The following is a 27481-nucleotide window of genomic DNA, read 5'->3' as shown; positions in this document are numbered from 1 at the left end:
AAAAAAGAAAAATGCTAATAGATTTGCATGCCTATAAGAGGACATTTTATAGAGGTGCTGGACATTCTCCTACCCTTCAAGATCTCATAATTATAACCTAATCCAGATTTTAAGCACATCTGCAGATATGAGGAATCAAATGGCTAATTGTTTAACACAATTAGGGTGTGATTTTTATTTTTATTTTTTTTTATAAAACCTTAAATACTTAAAGTGAACCAAAAGATATATGTAGGGGGTCATAGTTGTGATGATTTAATCACAAAAACATAAAAGTATCACTTTTTTTAAATACATATTAAAGTTCATTGAAGCTGTTTTTTAGAAGCAATTCATGAGCACTAAAATAAAGCAGGTTTAGTTTTGGAAAAGAATGGCCAACTTTCACCAGAAAGGTCCTGTAATAACAGCTGGAGCATTATTAAAATTACTTTGTGAGATAAAAATAAAGAAAACTGTTAATAGTGATGTATATTAAGTTCTGCATTAGCAAAAGCCCAAGCACAAAAAAGGAAATATTTATTTATACCTGTTCAAAGTTTTTGAGCAGTTCATGCAAACTGAAGTTTAAGCCAATCATCTTGAGAGTTTTCTGTGGCTCCTCCCACTTCCGTTACCCTCTACATCCTCTCAATCCAAGTGGTCATAGATTAAATACCCAAGAGAGCTTGGTTGGTCCTCCAGTGGTTATTGCCAAAATATAATCCTCCAAGATCCGAAATGAGATCATCAGTAATTCCCAGATCTGAACTACTTTGGATTTCACTAAAAATCCACTCTGCGTTTATAAAAGGTTTTGGCATAAAAGGGTCCAACTCCGGTCGCAGTCCAAAAAAAGGAAGTTTACACATGTGGCAGCACCTCTGTATATGTGCTCGCCCAATCCCTCCCCATGGCCGTAGCAGCATCCTCCTCTAGCGGGCATGTAGCTCAGTTGAGAGGGTTAGAGTTGTCCTGCAGCCATGCTGGAGTTTGGACTTCAAGACTTCTGCCACTGGAGGTTTAATAAAGTTACAGCTGGAGGCTGGCACTTGACTCCTCTGGCCACGAATGAAGTGCTGAAAGTGTAGGAGAAAATCCCAGCAATCTCGGGTGGTGGTCTGCAGGGCGGAGATAACAGCTTGTCTTTGAGGAACAAGCCGACTGCTGAGAACCTGCGAGTTTTTCAGGTTTGGCGATTCTCCTTCCACCCCTGATGCTACCCTGCCTTCTCTTTACTTCTGGGCATGAAGGAAGGCATTTACACCATGTCCTGCAGTCCAATCCAAGCCAGGGTCGAGGCAGTTGTTCTCAATTACTATGATAAAAGCACTGTATTCCTGCCAGCTATGCAACCCCTGGCACTACACGGGGAGAGCTGTCGGTACCAAGAAACAGAGTCTGCTACTTCCCTCCCCTCACTGCAGGTAATGAATGCTCAAACAGCTACTTCAGCGTCTCCCTCGCTAGCTGCCCGTCAGGTCTCCAGCTTCAGTCTGGTCTCGCTCCATCACACCCTCCTAATCACTACCATGACTGGGCCACTTAGTCAAAGAATGCCTTCTTTTTGTTGGAGACACATGTTCGCAGTGAGCTGCCTCAAGGCTCGCCGTCCCAATCCAGTACAAGGACTTTTAGACCCTCTAGCCTCCAAGATCTGATTATTATCTCAATGAATGTGAAAAAGTAAAAATAGAAGCAGTTAAGTTATCCTTTCATTTATCTGGGATGAAGAAACTTCCGCAGAATCCATCTTATTCAGAGTCACATAAACTTTTAAGTAGGTATCCCAAATCCTCTCTACCCCTCTGTGGCTCTTGATCATGCTGGCCAATAGCCTCAGTCTATCATACAGCTGTTTATTATTTTAATCAGTATCCTCCCTTTCCCCTCCTCTCTCTCCCTCTCTCTCCCCTAAACCAGTTCAACACACGGCTCACACCCACTTCCTGAGGCCTAGACGGGCAGAGAGCATGGCTTAAGTGGAAGAATTTCAAAGAATAAAGCAAGTCAAGGTAAAATAATCAGAAACCATTCAGTGTGGGGGGAAAAGCCCGAAATGGCCAAAGAGTGAAGCAGAGGACTGCAAAGAAGGGAAAACTCTGAAGAGGGAAAGGTAAAGGTTTTGAAAAAGAAAGGCTGAGGAATATGATTTGAAATATTTTACCTTCTGAAGTGAGACGTAATGACAACATGTGGGAAAGAAAAAGGAATAAAGGAAAAACTGATGCTGTTTGCCCTTGAGTTTTAGAATACAGCTGCTTACATAGAAAATTAGAGGCAGGAGGTACAACTATGTGCCCATTTTACAATCTGTGTTTCATGTAAAGCTTTGGCCTTCCTATTCAAATTAACTAAAATTAAACTATTCAACAGGTACATTTCTGAACTTCCTGTCATGTCAACTATTTTTGGAGCAGAGGTGAATTGGATGTAAAACAAGATTTCAGCAAGAAGAAAGTTGAAATTTCAAACATCAAATCTTGCATCTTTTATAAGAGGTTAAAACGAAGTAAAAAGAATACAACAAAGAAACAGTACTCGGATGCAGATTTTAGATTATTTGCATCAAGTTTTGCTCTCTCTTGCTTTTCACAGATAGAGCATGCTGTAAAAACGGAAGTTTCCTTTTACAGGTCGTATATAATGCTCTCCTTGTCTGTTGCCTCCCATTTCATCATGTCACCCTATCACATAACTTCTGAAGGCTGAACAAAGTCTAAGACCTAAAAGCCAATTTTCAGAACCTAAACACAGTGATGGGCAGTAGCGCCGCTACATGTAGCGAAGCTATTAGTTTAACTACATTTTCCATTAGCTTGACCGTAGCGTCGCTGCTTTATTTATCAAGTAACTTTCCTGTAGCGACGTTATTGTTTTGATCAAGTAGCGACGTAGCGTCCACAAACGCTACAAAATCCAGGGCAAAACTAAGTAATGAAACCAGGCTTTCTATTTCTAAACAACAATCAGCCACAAAACTACTGTAAATAGCAGTTTCAGCTGACGCTCTTATAAGTGGCGTAGTAGCACAGGCACACTCAGTAGGGTTAAACAAGCGCACCCTTTCCGAGGCTGTCGTTCTATTGGCTGGAAAGGTTGCTAGGCGACGATCCAACTGCAGTCTGAGAGAGAGCAAAACAAATCCGCAAGCAGAGCCTACGGGTTTGCGAGCGTATCTGAGACTCAAACAGAGCGCGGTTTGTGCGCGAAGAGAAGGAAGCAAGCGAGAGGAGAAAATATCTGTGCAAGAAGCATTAAATCTGAGAGAAGAAACAAAGATTTGAGAGAGAAGAGAAAATATTTGAGAGAGAGCGCATGTTTTGAGTGTGAGCATTATAAGTTTTGAGAGCAAGAAGATGAAATTCTTTTCTCTAATTGAAGTTATGTGCTCTTGCATTATGGCAGGATAATTCTCCCATATCTATGTGCCACTAAGATACTCTAATTAGAGAGCAGTAGTGAAACTTCGATATTGTATTTTCATGGCCTAGTTTACCTGACAGGATGTTTACATAAATCTGTTTTTAGGCTGTGCACAGATAAGATTTTTTATGGAGGAACAGCTCTACCGTATATAAAATAAATACATAAATAAATAAATGCTCAATAAATAAATAAATAAGCATTTAATTATTGCCTCCAAAAATACAATGAATAAATATGTAGGTAGAAATTAAATTATATGGTGAGACATATATATATATATATGTATCTCTTAATTAGCTTCTTTATTTTTTCACCTTCTTTTGTAAACAGTTTTGTTTGTTACTTGAATCAACTGTTTAATTGAGGTCTTTTGTAGGGTTTCGTTTTCCCTAGAGATGTCCATTGAATGCAAACTCATAGCCATGTCTCGATGTGTAGAACACTACACAGTACCTTTAATTTGGTTCTAATAACAGCAGATTGTTTACTAGTTTGTCTACTAGTAATTACTTTAGTTTTTATTTTAATATGCTGATCATAAAGCAATGTTTACACTGTGTTATGTCATTGGCTGATCTTTAATAAATATTTTAACCAGTGTATCAGACTCATTTTGAATTGATATTAGGTTGGTACAACATTAAGTAGCTTCTGATGTAGTTAAGCTACTTTTAACACATTAGTGTAACTTAGCTTGCTATAATTCTTTAGGTGGTAGCTTTTGTGTAGTGAAGCTTAATTTATTGTTAAGTAACTGATAGCTTAGCTCACTACATTGGACAAGTAGCTTGCCCAACACTGCCTAAACATTTGCACACACAAAAAAGCTACTAGAAGATCCACTTTGTCACAACTGCGTCACATTTGTTTACACTGTGGATACAGAGCAGTTATGTTAGGCGCTTCCTTAAGTGGGCACTTTGACATAGAAACTCAACTTGTTTTCACAGGAAAGGAAGGGTCTTCACTCAAAAAAAAAGAACTAATTAGGATTAATCAGAGATGCAAGAATCAAGTTAATTACCACTTAAAGCATGATAGTGATAATGAATTTGCATTTTAACATATCAAAAAGCTCTAAGAAGTTGCTTTTAAAGGATATAGGCCTTAAAACAGCTTCCTTCATATACATGCTTGCTGTGATTTTTTTTTCACCTGCTAGGCTTTTAGTTTTTTAATTTTTGTTCTAGTTTTGGGGGGAAAAAAAGAGTAAAGGTTGATATATGGGTCTGAAAAGGTGCTACATATAACGACAATGTTGTTAGTTTGGAAAAAATGCTAAAGTGTCATCGCTGTTTATTCTAGTGCCATAGTATAATAATAAAAGTTTGGGAGACTTTTAACACGTTAAAAGGAATAAATCTAATACAAAACAGGTCATTATATATATATATATAAATAAATAAAACAACTTGCCTTAAGTGCTAATCTAAAAGCACCAAAATCTCTTTAACAGAATAGACCTGTGTGCAGGAATGAACTTGAGCAGGGGCCTGTTGCAGCATTTTGATGAGCAGGAAACATTTTGTGTGCATCAAAGACATTCGACAGATGGTTGTGAAGAGATGGAACAGAAACACCAGAACATAACTCTGCATATTCATAAGGTGGACACTTTGAAGTGTGCTTAGCGAATTAAAAATGTTTACACACTCAAGTCTCATTAATAACGTTTTTTTGAAGTATGCCGACCGATTCTGTTTGAAACATTTTTTTTTACTGCAGGACATAAAACCAGCTGTTCCGAATTGACACATTTGACAAGCGCTACTATATCAAAAAGTAAAGGAAGACGCAATGACAGAAAGAAAAAAAACATGATGAAACATGCTTCAGAATTTCCTTTCCAAGGATTAAAAAAGAAGAACTAAAATACAGTACACAAACTAATTAATACATGCAGCCCAGGGCAAGGTATCTGAGGGTTAATGCTGGGCAGTTTTATTAAGCTAAGAGGATTACACCATTACAAGGGCACTACTTTTAACTCCTTAAGCAAAAAATTTGCAGATCTGGAGAAAAATAGTTGACTTAATGACCAGGGAGAAAGTGAGAAGCAACATTGTACAAAAAAAAAAAAGAAATTCTAAATAAAATACCGAGGTTAAATTCTAGAGGAATAGTTGCTTGTTTGGCGTGTTTGAGAAGAAATCAAACGCTTAATAGTAAGAGAAAGAAACAACCTTAATTAAATAAATATGGTGCAAATTTAAAATAAGATTTTCTCTTGTTTAATAATGTATGAATCAGGGTAGGGTTTCATACATATATTACAGGGATGTCTAACTTAATCGCAGAAGAGGTAAAAGATTGAAAAATCTCACAGGCCAAACAGGGTAAGGATTTATCCTTTACCTTAAGATTCCCTCTAAATAAAACTAAATGGTAAGAAATGTAGCTTAGAAAAAATAAAATATATAAATTTGCAAAATGTTTAATTTCCCCAACCCTTTATGCTCCTTGCCTGATGTTGCCTAAATGTGGGAATTAATTTCTGGAAGTCCACATTATTTAAGTGGCCGTCTATTTGATCTTGTCCTAATCTTTGAGCCTAACAGTTAAGGCCAGAAAACACTGTTTGCGTCCGACTCTGCAAGCTCAATTGCAATTGCCCGCATAGAGACTGCAGCATATTCGCAGGGGAGTCGGTTAGCATTAATGCGTGGTTGATTGGGGTTTAAAGAACCCTAACCCTGTTCACTTTTATCTGTTTTCTTTACTCTTTGAGTTCCTGCTTAAAGTGCTCTGCTTATTGCCATCTTGTATTCATAGTGAATTTCCACAACAGCCTCTCTATATACATGTTGTGCATTTTTGGAGGAACCAACATTGGGACTAACCTGGCTGGTTTACCTTTCAATTCAGAGATTTAAATTTACATTTTCCACAAAGTTGATGTGTTGCATTTGGTCACCATGTCCATGGACCACACGTCAGCCTTGGTCGGAGCTAAGCAAGCACGGCTGCAGAGATCCTCCGTAGTCTGACCAGCCCTGTGCATTTTAATGAGATCCTATTTCCATGACTTCATACGATCTGATTTATGTTAGTGTCTGGTGTGTTCTGATTTTCACTTACATGTGTATGTTTTAACATGTTTGCAGAGTGCTGAGCAATTTGTGGGGAGTGTTGGGAAGCAGTCTAAACCAGGGGTCTTCAACGTTTTCCAGGCCAAGGACCCCCAAACTGATGTCTAGATGGAGCAGGGACCCCCTTATTATATATATTGTATTCAATTGTGTTATATCAAACTGGTCCTAAATGTAACGAAAGTAATTTCTCTGTGGGATTATTAAAGTATTTCTGATTCCGATTCCTGGTTGGGTCAGGTGTTGTGAATGAATCGGTTCCCAGCTTGAAAGAGCTCCTGCACTGCAAAAACATTCTACAAATGAGTAAAAATGTTTCGAAATAAGTGTATTCACCCTTAATTTAAGCCGGAAAATAAAATGATCTGCAAATGGAATGAGCATTTTTACCCTTGAAATAAGATAATTAGATATTATGCCCTTGAAATAAGAGACTTCAGTTGTTTTTCTTATTTTAAATGTTAATGGTCTTATTCAATTGCCAAAGTGTCTGCTCAATTTAAGAAGAAATCCACTTATTTTGTTATTTTTTCTAAGTTAGATTAACAGTTTTTGCAGTGTGTGTGTCGCTGAATGTGTGCATAGATGACTGAAAGACATCTTCTGCCTCCATTTATCTGTTTACTACAGTGTGTTGAATTCATGTTAATGTGTATCTAAAAACATTTCAATGAGTGGAAAAAATTGCAGGGGGAAATAAAAAAAAAAAAAAGTCTAATCAACCAAAACTTTCGCGACCCCCATGCAGAACCTCCGCGGACCCCCTGTTGAAGACCTCCGGTCTAAACAATAAACAGAGTAAAATTATGCAGAGCTCAGAGTAAAATCTGTCTATTCAATGTAATTCACAACTACTTGATTGATCCAAGAAGGAAATTAAAAGTTGCAGTAACTCTTAGGACTCTTTTCTATGAGTCGTCGTATATGTTGATAGCTGTAGGCTGGAAGGATCATCTAGAGCAATCTTACTTGCACCAGATTTGGAGAAGCTTTTGACTGAAGACACTGTTTAACAATCTTCAGGATGCTCACTGTTGTCCATAATGTTTGTCATTTTATGAAGCATTTGACTTTGTGAAATAATCTCCAGAGGTTCAAGAGGGCTTTCTTTATCAGCTTGTTGACCTTCTTTACGCCATTTGTTCTGATGCTGTATGATAAGATCAATCTAAATTTTCTTCACCGCATCAAATTTTAATGAACTGGAAAACAGTTCTTGATGATACTTTGCATTAAATCATCAGTGGCATATGTTGTGTAAATTCATGCAGCATGTTTATTTTTTAAGCAGAAAAGAGGACTTGAAAAAGACCAACACTGCCTTGGTTGCTCTATACCCTATCACCCATTATCACCCATCAATAGTACACATCTCAAAGGCTGGGTAACACTGGATCAGGCGCTGCATGTGAAAACCATGTTTAACCTGTCAGACTAATATAAAAAACTTATTGTTTGTTGTTTTTTCATTTTTTTTTTGAAAAGCACAAATATAATCTGTTAACATTGAAAACAATACTAAAGATTTAGCTTTTCTTTAACGCAATAACTACCAAATAAAATCACTGTTGAGTCTTGTGCATTAACTCTGGTGAAACTTTAGTTCATTCTCTTAACTTCCTCAAGATTTCACCACTGATCTTTTCCCTTCTAGTTATTGCCCATAGTTTTTACTAGCTTAGCTCAGTGAGTCATAGAGTTGACTATTTGAACATTCTGATGTCAAATTATTTGTGTGATTCAGGTCGTTTTATGATAATCCTTGTATAACAAGTAGATTTAGTCAAAGTCTATAAATGTTTTATAGATATAATTGCTAGTACAACTCGTAATTAATTTTATAGTTATATTAAAGTCACTCTTGCCTACATGCACTAAAAACTGGCCTGTTAACCCGAAAACTATTAGCCGCAGATTCATTGATAAGCCCTGTTAGACATGGATACATCAGCTGGCTGATATTTTGTTTTGCTATTAGCTTTTTATCGGCCTATACTTGTATGCACTGACTGATTTATAAGTGGATTCAGTAGCCATGCCTTGAGGTCATGTTAATTTTTTTTTTTTTTTTGGAATGATAATTGAATACTAAATCAATGTAAGAACTATGGCAGAAACTTTAAAAAGAACATGATAATGAAAGAACTGCTTTGAAAGGATCTGGTTTTATGCATTAGAACACATAAAGCCTTCAAATCACAAAGATCTGATTTTGCTCCAGTATGAGGCCTTTCATACAGGAAGGTTGCCTGGAGCTTTAAAAAGTATTTCGAGCAGCAAGGATGACAAATAAAAGGAGGTAGATAAATTCGGTAAATGCAACAGATTGGCCAAAATGACGCAGCTCATGTTCTCTCCGTTTTCTCAGAAGCAGGTTATGCCTCATTCAGCAAAAAAGGACGAGATGGAGCAAAAGCAAATTGTTTTTCGTCTTAATGATGCAGAGTTGATAAATTGAACAAATTGTTTCCACGTGAGACTAATACAACTTTGGAGCACAAAAACAGTGGATGTTTGTAAGAATGAAAAAGACTGATGCAAGATGTAAAAGTAAAGCACAACACAAAAGGTTAACCTACATTCAATTTACAGTTGACCTTCCCTGATATGACAGAGCTGCTGTTAAAGAAAAAAAATAAGAACAAAAAATTGGAATATAACGTCACACAGATCCCCAATAATTCATTCCTGAGATTCAATAACAAAAGACAGTCCATATGTTTGCAGGCGAGGAATACCTGGAGTCTTTGCAGACTCCTAAAGAGGAAAGTAGAAATTGATTACAAGCCTCCGTGTGTGGTTGTTCTGCAAACATCTATTGATTTTTGGGAAGCTTTTGAGTTTCTAGACGAGGCTGTTGGAAGATGACCTTAAGATGGAGGCAGAGTTTACAAGATAAACAAAATGGCTTTCAGGTAGTGCGTGCTTGTTCTTCAGGTTAATAGCAACATATCCACGTTACTTCACCAACAAGCACTTCTTATCTACTTAATACAGAACGCAAACCACACAATTGGCAGTCACAGAAAAGGAAAACGTTAATGCATGACAATTTACACATGTGATGAAACAGAAAGTACAACTGCATTTGCATAAGGAGGGACAATTTATTGCAACTGCAATATCCATGTCATTTAAAAAACGCTTTTCAAAGGCACTCAGTTTTTGGTCGGTTACATTTAACACTAAAGAAACTTAATTTCTCACTCCAATCCTTTACATGACAACAATACACCTAATGTGGATCTGCTGCAATGCATTCAAGCTAGAATAAGCAGTTTTTTGCAGCTGTAAAATCTCACAAAAAGGATTCTGCACAAGAACGTCTTTAAAAAGAACACAAAGTTCTGAAGGATATTGTCCAAGATTTGTTTATTAATATAAACAAATGATACATATTAAACACTTCCAAATATTTAATTGGGTAGATTATTAAAGCTTTTTTTTCCCCCCACTCTTCTCTTAGGGTAACACAAATACCTTAAGCTGTATAAAATAATGCAACAACTGGCCTTGTCAACTTGATTATACAAATATGAGTGTTCAGGTGCCTGTCTCTGATTGGTTCCTGGAAGAAGACAGAGATGTCCAATTAGTGGCCTTCCGGAGGTGACTTCCAGCCAACCGTCCTCGGCTCATCTCAACCGGCCACACTGTTTGTCTGTCAACGCCATGCAAAGTTTGTAGGAGTGAGCTGCCGTTTATGTTTGCTTACTTTTCTCATGTTTTTCTTACTTAGGGAGGTATTATTTTGTCATTTGGTTTTCATTTAATATTCAAATAGTTTTCTTTTGCTTGTTGTTTTCGCCATTATAGCTCACTTTGAAGCCATATGCTCCATTTGTTACATATGAATCAAAAATACACCTTTTTAAAATAAATAACATTAGAAAATATTCAACTTCGTGTGTGTTGGCTGCTTCTGATCTGAAGAGGAAGATTTCTTTCTGCTATGACATGGACACCCCTAGAGGGATCATAATAATAAGAAGAAAGTATTTCATTTATAATTTAAGCAAAAGGTAAGATAATTTTGGGGGGGTCTGGCACCTTCTGTAGCATGGCACTGACATGTTAAACCATTGGGAACTGTTATAGACATTTCTAATGATATGAATGAGTGACTATTAGACCACTGTGACATCTGTAAGTGGCCCATGTCTAACTATGTATGGGGTTTTTGTTGGGTTTTTTTCCTTAATCATTTGTACAAATGGCTGGATGTTATTCACAGAGTAAAGAATAAAACGAAAGGAGTTAATCCAAGTTCTAATTTTTGATATTTCTAGAATCAGAGGATCATTTAACATTTGAAAGTAAAGCTGTTGAAGAAAAAATTACTGTAATTGAGTTTAAAAGCCGTCAAATTGATGAACTGACTGAATTGTAAAGCAGTTGCCTGCTGAGACGTTTCACTGTTATCACCAAACTTCAAAGCCACTTTGATTTGTAGATGTTGTTAAATCTTTTCTCCAAACCACAGAATTTTAACACCCTTTCTCAAATATGATCCTCTTCTTAAAGTGTTTAATCAATTAGTTACAGATAGCTGTAGTGGTGCTATGTGCTCACTCACAGTTTAACTCACAAATACTGAGATAAGGTGATTAAATAAACGACTTATGTGATTCTTGTTAATTTAATGCAGGTTAATTGCATGAAAAAAGAACAAGGAGAAGAACCAATAATGCTACAAATGCAGGTTTGTTTAGTATAAGTATCATGTATCCAAGACTATAATAAATTATGATATTTATATTAAAATGATTGAATTAGTAAAAAGCATCAGGACCAAAAAATAAGCACAAGTTAATGTAATGGGATTGTAGGAAAAAGGTGCAAATAGAAACTAACAAAACTGTACATGTGTGCCTTGGTCAGAAGAAATAAAAGGCATAAAACTCTTCCAGTCATCATATTTTACCGACTCATATTTTATTCTATACAGAACTGGATAATAATTAGTGCTTATGAATATTAATATTAGGTTGATTTAACAAGCTTATATAGTCTTTATTAATTCCTGCTTCCCTTTTTACATCTGGTTCAAACATCCTTATTTTCCTTGAATATTAAGCTATGGAAAACCAAAAGCAGCACTAAGACGGACAAAGCGTTGACCTTCAAATCCTCTGACACGGTGAACTCTCATAAGCTGCCCGTCTCTTCACATTTTGTTTACAGTTAGCTTTTACAGAAGTGTGAGGCATGCTGTTAAGCTCTGCTGTGACATTTACTTCAGCTCTCTGACTGAAACAATTTATTCAGGGATCACAACGTTCAGCGGAGGGAAAGACTTTCTGAACTGCAGTGGCCCTGCTGCTAGCATTCCCGCTCTAAGAGCGCTCAGCCGAAATAATCTTGACAGCTCGCCCCTAAATAACTTTTCCATTGATCTTACAGGGGCTCCAACAGCGATATCAAGATGATAACTGTGAATCAGAGAGTAATTACAGTCACAAATCTTTACATGATAGGCTTCTTGTTGATTGAATTCTGCTTGAATCTGTAACCAAAATGCATATTCTGCTCTTTCCTGCGTAAGAATTCTTCAAATGAGAATCTGTTTTCAATCTAATCTTCCCACAACACTAAAAATGAGGGGGAAAGCATTGCATTTTTCCATTTATCAAAAGTCCCAGCTTACAGGGCTACACTCTACAAACAGTTCTTTTCCAGTCCCCAGTGGGCAGGCTGCTGGGTGGGACAACAGCGCTTCAGTTCAGAGCAAAGATAAGACCCAAAAAACACAAACCCACCCATATTCTCCCGCCAAATAACTCAGACTTTCCTGCAGGACAAAATAAGATAAAAGCTTAGGACCAAAAGCTTTTATTTATTAAGAAAATTCATCAAAAATATATGAAATACAAATTGGTGTACATATGTGAAATAAGTGTGAAATAAATGTATAATTAGAGCCGAAATGTCTTCACAGATAAGAAACTCCCACAACACAGTTAACGCACCAGATTAACCAAAACCAAATCTCTGATAAGTTTATCTCTGCAGAAACACAGAACTAATTGATGCAGCGGTTTTAGAAGATAGGTTTGAGATAAGGGAAATAAAAACTGTGTATAGTAGGAAATGCATCCATCAACATATCATTTTCCAAAGTTATCAAGAGAAAAAAGCTTTTATATTTTGTATACAGCAACATCCTCCAACTACAGTCAAAGTTGGTCATATTATTTTACACAAAGTCAAATTTAATCCATACATAGAGTGGTTCTACTTTATTAGAATGTTTACAAACATTAATTAGATGGTGGTTGTAATAATATTGCATAAATATAATCTATACATTGGTGGAAATGACAATACTTATCATTAGTCTCGTTATCATAGTCTCCTAACATTAGCATGCTAATCTCAGTTTTAGAGTTAGAATTAAATATGATCAAATTACACTATGTAAAAGTATGTTTATTTCCTCATTATCTGTACATTTTAAGGAAATACAGTCTGAGGTGTTTGGAAATTATGACCAATAAACCTTGTTTTTACAAAACTTTGCTTATTTTCCTGTTTCCCTTCCTTCCACTGCTATCCTGCCATTAGCTCTCCTGTCACATGACAACTGATGGGCTTGAAAGTAGACAACGTAATAACAAAAAAAGTTACATATCAGATTGAAAAAATGGTGGAAAGAACAGATCCTATAGAACAGGTGTTATTTGTAGGAAATATAAATAAAACACTTTTGTGTGTATATATACACTCACCGGCCACTTTATTAGGTACCCCGTGCTAGTAACGGGTTGGACCCCCTTTTGCCTTCAGAACTGTCTCAATTCTTGGTGGCATAGATTCAACAAGGTGCTGGAAGCATTCCTCAGGGAGTTTGGTCCATATTGACATGATGGCATCACACAGTTGCCGCAGATTTGTCGGCTGCACATCCATGATGCGAATCTCCCGTTCCACCACATCCCAAAGATGCTCTATCGGATTGAGATCTGGTGACTGTGGAGGCCATTGAGTACAGTGAACTCATTGTCATGTTCAAGAAACCAGTCTGAGATGATTCCAGCTTTATGACATGGCGCATTATCCTGCTGAAAGTAGCTATCAGAAGTTGGGTACATTGTGGTCATAAAGGGATGGACATGGTCAGCAACAATACTCAGGTAGGCTGTGGCGTTGCAGCGATGCTCAATTGGTACCAAGGGGCCCAAAGAGTGCCAAGAAAATATTCCCCACACCATGACACCACCACCACCAGCCTGAACCGTTGATACAAGGCAGGATGGAACCATGCTTTCATGTTGTAGACGCCAAATTCTGACCCTACCATCCGAATGTCGCAGCAGAAATTGAGACTCATCAGACCAGGCAACATTTTTCCAATCTTCTAATGTCCAATTTCCATGAGCTTGTGCAAATTGTAGCCTCAGTTTCCTGTTCTTAACTGAAAGGAGTGGCACCCGGTGTGGTCTTCTGCTGTTGTAGCCCATCTGCCTCAAAGTTCGACATACTGTGCGTTCAGAGATGCTCTTCTGCCCACCTTGGTTGTAACGGGTGGTTATTTGAGTCACTGTTGCCCTTCTATCAGCTGGAACCAGTCTGGCCATTCTCCTCTGACCTCTGGCATCAACAAGGCATTACCGCCCACAGAACTGCCGCTCACTGGATGTTTTTTCTTTTTCGGACCATTCTCTGTAAACCCTAGAGATGGTTGTGCGTGAAAATCCCAGTAGATCAGCAGTTTCTGAAATACTCAGACCAGCCCTTCTGGCACCAACAATCATGCCACGTTCAAAGTCACTCAAATCACCTTTCTTCCCCATACTGATGCTCGGTTTGAACTGCAGGAGATTGTCTTGACCATGTCAACATGCCTAAATGCACTGAGTTGCCGCCATGTGATTGGCTAATAAAGTGGCCGGTGAGTGTATATTGAAAAATATGAAATGGTCATATTATAATTAATAAATGCAATCATATATGTATATATATATATATATATATATATATATATATATATATATATATATATATATATATATATATATATATATATATATAAGCTGTTGGTCAATAAAAAATTAAACTGCCACTCTTATGGGGTTTTGTGGCTTAGCATTAAACCTACCGTTCTTTTCCAATTCTTTGCTCTGATAACTTCCTAAAGTTGAATTGTATATTTACCTTCCACGAATCATAAATTACACTTTCCGAAACACTTTAATATCTATATGAAGGTGCCAGGAGAAAATAAGCTCACAGACACTTGGAACGCCTTTAATAATGGCAGGAGGCGCCGAAGAGGAAGCAATGACAATGAAAAATGGCTTGATGGGTTCAGTTTTCAACTAATACAGCTGCTGTGTTCCTTCAACACCTCCAATTCTCCATGTTTAGAAAACATAAAAACCATTCATCCATTTTCTTACTCATATTCATCCTCTACCTTTTTTCCTGTTAGCGATATATTATTTTAGCACATGCTTTTTTTGCCTCCTCCAGCCTCCAGTTGGTTTATTGCCCGGGGAAGCTGAGTGAGATATCCAACCACAACAAGTCGTCCTTTCCCCTCAGCTCCCATTACCAGAATGACTGGCTGATGGTCAGCTTATTACTTCCAGCTATGTTTACTGTTAGCAAACCTGTCTATAGACTGTTTTTTCTGTCTTGCTTTGCTCAATTACTTTACCCATCAGTCAAACAAGACGCCTGGCAGCGCTGTCTTGATTCGTTTACCTCCTTTACCTCAACTACCCTCTTTCCCTCTAAATTCTCACTCCCTCTCTGCACCGTTTATGCAACAGTCATGACTTCTTACCACATGCTGATATTTTATACCATAAGTTAGAAGCTACTTGCTGCAGCTCACCCAACCTGCTCACTTAATGGTGTGTAATCTACGGCGCCCAGACTTAGATTAGATTGGACTCAGTGTCATCACAGCAGCAGGATACATTTCAGTCCATGTCTAGAGTTTTATATTCTCTCTCCTGCTGACTTTTCATGAATGTTATCAGTGTGCAGCACTCCCTGTGCTTACCTTCATCGGCGGTTTCTCATAGCATGTATATCAAGCTCATTTAATTTTTTTTTTTTCTAAAGAGAGAAGCAATGAATAGCTATTTCAGACCTCTTGGTATAAAACAAAAGATTTAAAGGGGAGCAAGAATGTCCTGTGGTTTGCATTGTTTCTTCTCTTTAACTCAGCAACAAAAACAGCAGTATTCCCAAATCATCACCATAAAAATGCTACGCTGTGCTGCCAGACCGTTGTCAACAGCGTCTCTGTCAGTAGACCCAAACTTCATTATTCCCAACTGACTTTCAGGCCGACAGGAAACTGTCAGGTTTCTCTCCAGGGTATAACACCCATCATAGAGAAAAGGAATACACCTTAAGCTAAAGTAGTACACTCTCCAAACTTTCCTTAAAAAGGAATATTTTTTCCTTTTTTTTTTTTTTTTTTAAATAGCATATACACCTCCGCTAGTGTCTTAAAGACGTAAACCTCCTAAATCTGCCTCAGGGTTTGCAGGTATTCAGGAGTATTTTTGTCAAAATGCAAGAAATGTATTTTTTTTTGTTTTTGTTTGCATAAGCCCTTATTCAAAACTGAAGTCGCAGCAAGAAGTCTTAAAGTTTTACACAAGAAGCAAAACCACTGACATACATGTCGGTTGATGACAAAATAATGCCAACCCACTCCTGAAGGCAGACAGGCTGCATAATCATAAAGTTCTCAACTACAGATTTTAAGTAGACAAATCTGCAGTGCAGAACAGCCACATTTCTTAGAATGCATCCTAAATTATTCTGATAAAAAAAAAAAAACATTTATCAGAATATGATAGCCTATATGAATAAATATTTCTAAACATTTTGATTTAATTTAAAAAATATATTTTTTTTTATTTTTTTTACCAATTTAGGAACAGCCATCAGGTATGCCCCAAAAATTTCTAATGGCTCTTTTAAATCACTGTGAATTAATTATGGCTTTTTTGTATTTATGATCCTAAAATATCCAATGTGGCTGAATAAAAAAAACTGTCGTTAAGGGACACGTATAAATATCCTATTTAGACTTTAGGCCATATTTTTACCCAGTCACTCCAAATCTTTTTTTTTATATTTTTAAATGTGGCATTGGTAAGCATGCTTATGGACCTTTCTTATGCTGCAGAACCCGAGTGAGCTCAACCATAGGCTACGATCACACTGCATGTCTTAATGCTAAATCCAAATGTTTTGTCAGATTCAAGGTTCTGTGTGGCTGGTCACAGGAAAGTTTAAACTGCGTCCCTGTAGTGACCCACATGCGCAGAAAAACAATAAGTTACATCAAGCCATGTTTGGAGCAGAAGAGACCTGCAAGAGCAGAATATCAATAAGACGTGTCAGAGGTCAGCGTTTATGCATGGATTTAAAGCTGCTAAGCAGGTTAAGTAGCCAGATGATACAGCAGACAATAAGGAAAAGAAGTCAGGAGAAAGAGATTTACACTATTGTGGCAGCGACAATCAGAAATGTGTGGGTGCAGCATCGTACTGTAGTCAACTGACCTGTTACTGTATGACCACACAAGTTTCTTTTGGTTCACTGCATCTGCCCAAATACTTAATTTTAATATTTCGTAGTCCCATAAGGACTTTATCGTCATTCTATCTCTGATATGAATCACTTGGCTGTTCAAACCCGTCAGATTCCAAAAGATCAGATCTGTACCAGATTTAAAACCAATCATATTCCATGCAACTTGGCCTGTTTGCACGGTCATGATAGAATCTCACCTTAGTCACTTTAAGGGGGGAAAAAAAAAAAATATAGAGACTTTTCACTGCAGTGTTAACATAGCCTTAATCTATTTCTTCTGCAAAATTCCTGGTTATATTAACTATGGCATGTCATTCATGTGCTTAGGCAGAAAAGAAGCTCTGGGAGCTATTTTTTTTTCTCTTTAGTCAGAGGTTCTTGCCTTAGATTGCTCTCATAGATGGCATTTCTGACCAGTTATGCTTGAATGGTAAACACTGACCTTTACTGAGGAAAGAGAAGCCAGCAATTCCTTAGAAACTGCTCTATTCCTGTGTAATTTCATTAATGAGCTGCTGATGTGCTCTTTTAGTAATTTTGACGTGGTTCAAAAATGTGTTCTCCATTTGTAAAGAAAGTGATTAAATACATTTATTTTATTTTATTTATTTTTTGTATATAAGAAAATAAGGCTTTTACTTCTCATGAGGTCAAAAGTGGGTTAGAATCGTTTGAATCCTCAAAAATCGAACTATAAATTAAGGAGTATTTGGTTTTATTTTACTCTGTTTAATACAAAAAATTATTTTAATGTGTAGTAAAAAAGTATTAAGCTAAGATTCTTTCCATGTTATTGCAATCAGCAGGATGTGATCCGGTTTTGAGAAACTGCAGGTCATTGGGTTCAATGATCACTTACAGGCCCAATTTGAAAAATGGGCTAAAATCCATTTTACTGTTAATACAACATGGAATAAGCCTTAAAGATGATGAACATGCTCCGTTCAAACATAATTACTTGCAAGATCCTGCTTGCTCTGTAATATAGGTTTTTATTAAAGCATTTACTTGAACCAAATGGCTTCCCTCTTGGTGCAGCATTTTATATGACATTGTTTCACAGGAGTACGACTAAATTGAAAGTCATTTATCACTGCTGCTCTTTGATCTCGTCTTATCAACTATTCCATCATTCTTTCCAATGACATTCCACACAGTCTGCAGATTTATCATTTAGCAATGGGACAGGAGACAATTTAATAAAACTTGATGTTCCTCGTTCCACTGGTGGCTGGGTCAGTCCAGGACAAGCAATGGTAGACGAACTAACAGAGGGTGGGTTGGGATGAGAGCATGAATCATTTTAAGAGTTTATTGTTGAAATTCTAAACCAGTAATAAAAGATAAATCTTTTCTGGAATAATATTTGTAATGTGTGACAGATGTTTGTAACCTGCACCGATTCAAAGAGCGATTTCTATAGGCTCTCTTCCTGAGGTGCTAGCTGTCAAACAAAGCCTTTCTTTACCGTCATAAAGAGGCTACCTTACTCAATGCGACAGCTTCTCATCAGAATAATTTCATCACATTTGGCTTCAATACAAATCTGTTTGGTTATTTAAAAAAAAAAAAAACTAGATTCTTGAACATAGAAATACAAATCAATCCTATAATGTATATGGAAAAAAATGTAAAGGAGGTATGAGATTAGATTAGATAAAATCCAAATATATGGTCTGATATGCTGAGACATCGCAGCTTGTTTCCGTCTTTTCAGTTACCTGATTTAATAGCATGACTAATTGAGCCTATGAGATAATACCTAACATAACTATAAATGCATTCATTTTTATACCGTGACATAAATATATATGAAAAATAAAACATATGAGACAGTGGAGGATGATAGCTATAAATATGAGATGTGATGTTTGAGACCAGATTTCATGAGATTGCATAAATAAACTTTTTTTTTTTTTTTGCTGATGCCATACTTGCATTTGAAATAATATGACAAAGAATAAACAAAACAACCTTTTTATTATATAAAATGAAGTGATATGGGTTATCAGAAGATGTGATGTGATGGCTTATTAGATATATTATGGCATAAGATTTCATTAAATACACCAATACTGAGTGTCTATATTTTGTTCCATGGATGATTTTTAATACAAATAGTTCAGAACAGTAGATTAGTTGATAGTTTAATTTAGATTATGATAATGTTATATACTATTGGCTCATTTTTAGATAAAATAAATATAATATTCTTATTATTCATTATTACATTAAACATATTAGAACTCTAGTTTCATGATATAGATTTTTTTAATAATATAGCTTTGAGATTCAATTCTAAATGATAAGAGAAAGGGAGAGAGAAAGAGTGCATAAACAGGTAGGTAAGTGACATTTATATTAGTTTATATGAAAATGTATTGCGATTTATTTTCTGATACAAAATTTTCTACTGATACAAAAATACAAAAATATGAGACAATAGATATAAAAATATGACAGTTTGGTCATCTTTGTCAAATTTAGGAATGCATAGCATATGACATGGCCTGTATATATTATAAATGCATATTTCTGAAGGAGACAGAATTCAGACAGGCAAAGATGAACCACCATGTGTATCGAACATTGAACTTTTCACAGTAAAGCGCTATTAATCAGCAGTAAATCATGATTAATCAATTATTGAAATAATCGTCAACTAATTTAGTAATCGATTATCGTTAATAGAGTATAGAGACTGTAAAAAATGGTTTTAGCTGACAGAGCGCCCCCCCTTTAAATATGTAAACATTTTGCATTTAACATAAACTTTTTCATCTGTCAATATGCCCCATCCAGATCTCCTCAGCAAGAAAAGTTTTAGTTTCGTCTGGTTTAATTTCATAAAAAGTTTTTTTTAAGGAACCTTTTGCTTTCCGATTATTAATCGAATAATTAAAAAAATAATCGACAGGTTAATCGATTTGCAAAATAACCCTTAGTTGCATCCCTATCACAGTATATATAATGTTACTATGTAGAATATAGAAATGTAAATCAGTTTGAAATCATCAACTATCAGCAGATGGGATATTTGTTTACTTTAAATTCACTGCAGAGTGGATAAAAAAAAAACAACATGCAATATAAAACTTGTTGAAGTGTATAGAAGATATCTGGGGTTACATAAACTTTGACAGGACCAATTACTGAAAACTTGAATCTTCTTTCTATAGCTCATGCAACATATTTTGTGTTACATGAATCATTTCCCAAATTTCAATTTAAAAAGTTGCCCCAAAAACTCTGTGAACCCTTTGATCAACGTCAAAGAAGAAAAGTTTGTGCAGATCAACCCCTAACAGGATTATAAACAACACACAAACAGCCTGGAATAGAAGAAATAAAATGACTTTGTAGTATCTGCTAGCAAGAGACCGACTCGGCCTCACTGAGGAAACCAAGGGAAACTGTATTCTGCTTTCATGGTACGGAAAGGCTAAGGGTTAGTGAGACGGAGACCTTAAGATTAGATATTTTAGCCCGTGTGCCTAAAATAAGACCGACGTTATCTTTTTGGCTCAATTCTTTCAAAGGGAAATCGCTTGAATTTGTGCCAAAACGCACATCCTCTAGTCTGATCTGACGACTCATTTTCTCCAACTCCCGACTCTGATCAAACAGGCATCCTCTCCAAAGCAGAGTTGTGCAACATGCTGGAATCTTTAGAGCTCAGAAAATCAATTACTATAATTAGTTGAGGAGACATAAACGACGAGTGTGCAAAAGCTTGACGATGAAAGGTGTGCTCTCAGGAGAATATCTATGAATACAGGAGATTAGGCAGCATATGTGTGAATAAACGTGTGAGAGCTGGAATGATTGGCATGCGTGCTCCAATTTGAGATTGTGGAACGTGCGTGCCTTCTTGAAAAAGTTAATGAACACAAAACAGCTGCTTCAACTGCTGACGATCTCACACGAGAGCAGGGAGAGGAAAATGAAAGGATAAAGGAAGAAAAAGAAACTCGGCTCATGTCTGACAGCGAACAGAGGCTGGGCCGACAGAGGTTACAAAAGCACAGACGGATACAAGTGTTATATAAGCATGTTCCTTTGAGGCCGGAAAGCACGGCAAATAAACATGTTAATCAACTTTCTGTTCTACATAGGGAAAAAAACTCTTTTTAGAAACTCTTATTGGGTCAAAGCAGCATGGAAGGCAAGTATTTGTCACCTGCTTTGGCTTTGTAACATAAATATGCAGATGTTGAGTAAATCTTTCATCAGAGGCTCCAACCATCCATCCAAGACTGAGACCTAAGCATCAGGCATCCATGTTTTATAGGGTTCAAGGGCTAATTCAAGGTTTGTATCTACCAGTCTATCCAACATTTGTTGTTAAACACAGGGCAAAGCAGATGCCAATACTCCTGTGGAATCGGTGCTTGCCCAATAAATACATTGTAAGAATAGAATAGAAAATCTCACAAAATAGAAAGTCGCACAAGAGAGAAATTGTGGTGTTACATCAGCAAAATGTTATAGCAGAAGTGATCGCAAAAGAAAAGCGTATAAAAATAACAGAATAAGTGACAGATCTAAGAAAATAAACAAACAAAACACTGTCTGTACAGTATTTTTACAATATAAATACTCATTATCTGGAGAATAATCAATAAACAGCTGTGGACATTTTTACAGTAGTGGATATGTGAAAAAGAGTAGCAACACAGAAAGTCAGAAAGTGTGCAAAAGTCACCATCAATGTAACAACTTATTGAAGTTGTTGGGAAGAGTAATTGTTATAAAGTCTTACGGCCGCTAGGAGGAAGGATCTGTACCAACGCTCCCTGGTGCATTTAGGGTGTAACAGTCTGTCACTGAAGGAGCTCTCCAGTTCTGCAACAGCTTCATGCATTGGGTGGGAGACATTATCTAACAGATATGTTATTTTAGTTAAGGTCCTTTTGTTTCCCACCTTATTGAATTAGTCCAGAGGACATCAATGCATAGAGCTCACAGAATTTTACTTTTACAGTTTTATCAAAATTATTTAGAAATGTAGGTGTTGCACTTTTAACTTCAGTCAAATCTAAATAGATTCACAGTTCTCATCTGTTATGCAGCAAGTGGCTCTTTGGTTCTGTCTCTCATGTAACATATCAAACGACAAACTATTGCCCAGTTCATTCATGCTTTTGTTTGGTGGCATACAACACCCTCATCCTGGCCCATGTAGTGAGTTTAGTCTCACCACTGCTTCAAGTAACAAACTTTTGTCATGCTCACCAAAATCCTTCTGTTTGCCAAACTTTTCTTCTGCCTTCACCTTTAACAGAAAAACCCTCCATCACCTTTTAATATATTCCACCTATGTACCAACACCAAAATGTTAAAGGGATATTCTGTCCTAATCACATCATGTAACTGTGGGTATAATATTAAAAATCATGAACGTTGCTCGCCCATATCTAACTATTACTCATCATTTTCGTCACTGGCCTTGATCATCTTCCCAAAAGCAGAGAACAACCCACTCATAAACGCACACCCTTAAACTTTTATTGATTATCTTTAATTCCTGGCCTTTTAAAAGCCAGAGTCTGTTCACTGAGTACATTTAGTATGTCGGCTACAAAAACATGGCTCCTCTTTAAACAATCTGATTAATGAGATGCCCTTAATTAATAACTGCAATCAGTAAAAACTTAGTGAAACATGAAATGTCAGCAACTCTGTGCTTTGTGCTCTTTAGCCTCCTCTAATCAAACCTTTCAGGCAAACCCCTTCCAGAGTTTTCACCTGCTTTCTCTCGTATGCGCATACGCATTTTCGTCTCAGTAGAGAAAAAGGCCTTTAATGTATTTTTAGAACAGAAGACAGTAAAGACGTCCGTTTAAGCTTTTTAATAAAGCAAAGGCACTGAATAGGATTTCAAGAGCTTTAAGGTAATAAAACAAAAACACCATCATCCTCTGTTGAATAACACTGACTCATGCTGAGACAGTTACTCATAGGAAAGCTGCAACTCTGACTACATTTTAGCTTCTGACTGAAACAACACAATAATACAAAGGTTACAAAACGCAAGACAATAAGGTTCACATCAGGTAATTGCAGCCTCATCAGAACGCAAGCGTCCTGCTCTTACGACTGGCTCACCAATCCCACATAATAACATCATCATAACTTTTAAAAAGGGTTAATAAAAAAAAACTAAAAAAAGAAAACTGCTGAAGCTTAGTGAGAACCGGGAGCACTTCACAGACTCTGATCAATACCTTTAAAACAAAAAAAGAGTTTTAAGAGTCCTTTAAATTTAAAATACTCAGATATTTAGTGTCTATAAAAGATGAAGAACCAGCAAAACAGTTGTATGTTTAATAAAAGATGCATCTCCGTATAAAGCGAGGAGTTTTAAGTGAGCATTTTAGCTTTGAACCCTATGGCTGAGACAGTCTGAGTGCAGGGATGGGAGGTACAAACATGTATGCTTTTGCTATTTTCTTCTTTTTTACAAGCTGAGTAGATAAAAAGGGTGGGAGTTGATCAATGCTTTTGTAGTACGCTCATTTGTGGAGGTTTCCACAGCTTTAAAGCTCTGCAGCTTTAATGTGCAAGACCGCATTCTCCAAAAACATCTAAGCCCATAATTGACAAAGATTCTCGAAGACCGTTAAAAAAGTTCCTATTTTAGCCAAAAAACTCCTGACGAGGAGTTTTAGCTTAAGAGTGATTCAAATAAATGTTTAAAGCGACTGAGAAAAAAAGTTGACAGAAAATTATTTTAGGCAGGAGGCGTGATTGACTTTGTTACTAGGTGTGAGGCTGGATTTTAAAATCTGCAAGTGATTGATACAAGAAAACAAATTGAAAGAAAATAAAAACACAAATGCTTCATTATCAATGAACAGAAATAAATGAACCAATTCCATTTTTTTATGCAACATGTTTAGCTGCTTTTTTGATATACACATTGTAGAATGTAAGTTCTGTTAGTAATAAAGATGTCAACTTGTTTTAGCATTACATGGTATTACGATGTTTGTACCTAGATGCTTAAATGCTTAAACGCTAAAATAAAAACTAAACGTCAACAGACCCCTAGCTCTGTTTCTTTAAAGAAGTCGCCCTTTTAGGAGTTTTCTAATGAAATTAAACAGGCACATAAGTCTGAAAAGTAAAAGCATACACTATATTGTAATAAGTGCTTTACTACAGATTCTTATGTTGAAATACATTTCATTAGGTAGTGTCTTTGAATCCTAAAAACACCCGCTGTGTCTGCTGCTACTGTAAGGCGCTGATCTGCTTCATCTTTGGTTGTTTCAATACTCTGTGGTGCTGTTAGCAGCTGTAACAGCTCTGAGCACAGAGATGTTCATATCTCCTGTCCTCCCATCTGACCTTCTTCTGATCCTGCTTCATCTTTTAGAGAGTGACTTCAATGTATCTACAGAAACATCAGATTGTTATTCCAGCATTGAGTTGGGGGTCCACTTTAATGTTAAAAAGAGAAGAAAAATGCAAAAAAAAAAAAAAAAAAACTTGAAAGTTATTTTTTGTGAGTTTTTAATTGTATTCCAAAAAAAAAAGTTAATAACAAACCACTGGACTTTGTTTTCCAATTCTGAAGATTCGCTCTCCATCCAGGAGACGTTTCACTTCCCACCCAGCCTTGTTATGGTTTAGAAAACATGCAAATTCAACCTAAAAACAGGTCCACCCCTTCGTAACGGAAGTTGTTAAGGTCGTTGTTGGCCTCCAAATCAACCCAAAACTAGCCCATGCCTCTGTAATGGGGACTCGTTGGGTCGTTGTTGGCCTGGCTTAACTGGCACAATGTTTTGACCACATGCATGGCGATAAGGGTTGAGGTGATAGCCGGGAGGAATCAACTCTAATGATGCGTTATAGGTTTTAACTGTATTTCATTTTTATTTGTAAGTTTTAGGAAGATTTTTTTTTTTTTTTTACAATCTTTTCATGTCATCTTTCTATTCATACACTAAGAAAAAAATATACATCTGTTTTTGGGCATCTACTGAATTATATTTAACTATTTGCTATAAAATCTTTTTTTCATCGCCTACCCCGCTAACATGAAAAAATTGTGTTAAAGTAAATAAATTTGATTAAGTAGATGCCAAAACATGTTGCAATTATTTTTTTCAGTGTATTTATATAAATTTAAATTCGGAAAAGGATGTTACAAACAGTCTAACTTATTTGCAAATTTATTTAACCATTGTAATGTAAATATGATTTTCAAAACTGTTCTTGTAATAATAATTTGTTTGATTTTTTTCCCCTACATAATCCACCCAAACTGTAAAATTAAAGGACACCCCATCCATAAATAAAGATTTTCCCCCTAATAAACGGTATAAATAAATGTCTGCTTTCAACATGTCAAAGGCATTGTTTTTACAATTCAGAGCACATTTGCTGAGATCCTGCTTTTGTTTCTAAAATGACCTGTTTAGCGCCCTCTTCAGGTTTAAAGGGGATTACTGCATCTGATTTTTGCAATGGGCTTTGCCAGAGTTATGACCTCATAAATAAAAAAAAAAAAAAAAATAGTAAAGATCATCTGTCCTGTCTAGTAAAATGATTTAACATGAATTTTGTGTCAGTCACTTTACCTTAAAAAAATTGAGGGGAAAAAAAAAAGTTAATTTTGAAAAGAAAAAAAGAGAATGCATTAAAGTTGTTTAAAAAAAGTGTCTCATCTTTCTAATCTAAAATGATGATTGGGCATTCACTTCATTTCACTGGGTCACAAGATATGAATGTTATATATTTTTCCAATCATTTGGGATTACTCAGCTCACCATGTTTATGTAGTTGGAAATGCCAGAGTGCTGCTGTCAATCACAATTGAAACCACGGTCAGCTCCCCCATTCACTCCATAGCTCCCTGGGTTACAGCTTACAGTATTTTCAATCAACTCTAAACCCCAAATACAAACCCAACCTTTTGCTCTAAGAGTAAAACTTGACATAAATGAAAAGTGTTTCTACATATTCTTCTTCGCAAATGCTTTTTCAAAAGCCTTAAGTGTTAAATAAATTGAGTAAAATAGGATTCTCTTGATTAGATGTGAATGCGAGTTTTAGATTTGTCATAGGCTCAGCTGCTCTCTGATACGAGGATTCAACCCATCAGATAAAACATGATAAACACAGAAAAGAAGAAGTTGAAATCAGCTCAGACCGTTTTAGTGATGACACACATGGATGTAGCCACACATACATTCGCACTGTCTTCTCTTCAATCTGTAAAGTGGTGCCTTTGATCTGCTCGGATGAGGAAACATTGAAAAGCAGCAGGAGTGGGAGATGAAAGGCCTGTCCAATTATGGGGAACTAAAGCGATTCTGAAAATAAGCATTCGTTCATAAACACTTTTACACATTACTTTAAATTAAGGACAAACTTTTTACTCACATTTCTTTGGTCTTGAGTAAACTACGAATCAGACAAACTACAAAGCCTGATTAATTGATAAGCAAACAGGCCAAAATTTGAGCTTAGCACAATTAAAAGAGCTTTACTTAACATCAACATCCACAACTTCCAAGTCCTTAGACCAGATATCTACTTAAAATAAGACTTCAAAAGATTAAACATTTTAGCAGTTAAATTTCTTACATTTTAACACCACTTTGGACTGAGAGGTGCAACAAAACACCTTTAAGTACAATCTTGCCATTTATTTGTTTAGAAATGAGAATCGTTCAAAGGAATCAAAACCTCTCACTCATGCCAACATGGCATCCATTACCAGAAGCACAGGAGAAATGAATGCAGAGCAAACGGACCACTCATTTCCACAGGCAGTGGTTCTAAATGACATTTTACAGTGTTGCATTTGCTCAACTTTCAGTTGTTGGCATGAAATCATTTTAACGGCTAATTTAAACGGATTGTTCTTTGTTTGAATGGCAATGGATTACTTGTTAGCTTGTCATCAATTTCACGCTTTCTGCAGAGAGCTTGTCTAATCAACAGGCTTTTGCTATTATACTGCGCCGATGCTTTACATAGAGTCGAAAGCTGACTCTTAAGTGGGACTGCAGTCACCACTGTCTTTAAACAACCTGGTTATACACAGAGTGCTAAGGTGAGCTTAGAAACAACCAAACCGACACGAGAAGTACATAAAATTATTATAACCAAACAAGCAACAAGACGTTGCATCCCTGTGTGGCTCATTAGTAATAGCAGATATTTAAACTTGCAGGGCTGTTGGTGATTAACCATGCAAATACACTGATGAACCATGTTTATCCTATTAGATTGCCTTAAAGGCTCATTTCCGAATCACCACTGAGATGTGCAGCTGACTGTTAGTTACAGGTTTAATTCAAGAATTCTGTTTTAAAACCTACATTAATTACACAAAAAATAAAATTCATAAAACCAACATTAGATTTAGAAATGTATTTCATTTAATGAAGGAAATGCTCCCA

At 36.4% G+C, this 27481-nt stretch overlaps 1 protein-coding gene across 8 annotated transcripts in view; it reads right to left on the bottom strand.

The window, feature by feature from the left end:
• utrn (utrophin) overlaps positions 1 to 27481 on the bottom strand; it is a 207941-nt gene that overhangs the window by 114102 nt on the left and 66358 nt on the right. Inside the window, exon 1 of one of the 8 annotated variants that reach the window (XM_038274316.1) lies at positions 530 to 1680. The exons of the other annotated variants lie outside the window; for them this stretch is intronic. Within the exon in view, the coding sequence (XP_038130244.1) occupies positions 530 to 580 (51 nt within the window). The 5' untranslated portion in view covers positions 581 to 1680. Of the gene's footprint in view, positions 1 to 529; positions 1681 to 27481 lie in introns of those variants that run through there. 8 annotated transcript variants of the gene reach the window in all.

The sequence above is a fragment of the Cyprinodon tularosa genome, unplaced genomic scaffold (assembly GCF_016077235.1).
Source record: "Cyprinodon tularosa strain WSP-4 unplaced genomic scaffold, ASM1607723v1 ctg907, whole genome shotgun sequence".
Taxonomy (NCBI): Eukaryota; Metazoa; Chordata; class Actinopteri; order Cyprinodontiformes; family Cyprinodontidae; genus Cyprinodon; species Cyprinodon tularosa.
This window is presented reverse-complemented; position numbering and strand designations above follow the sequence as displayed.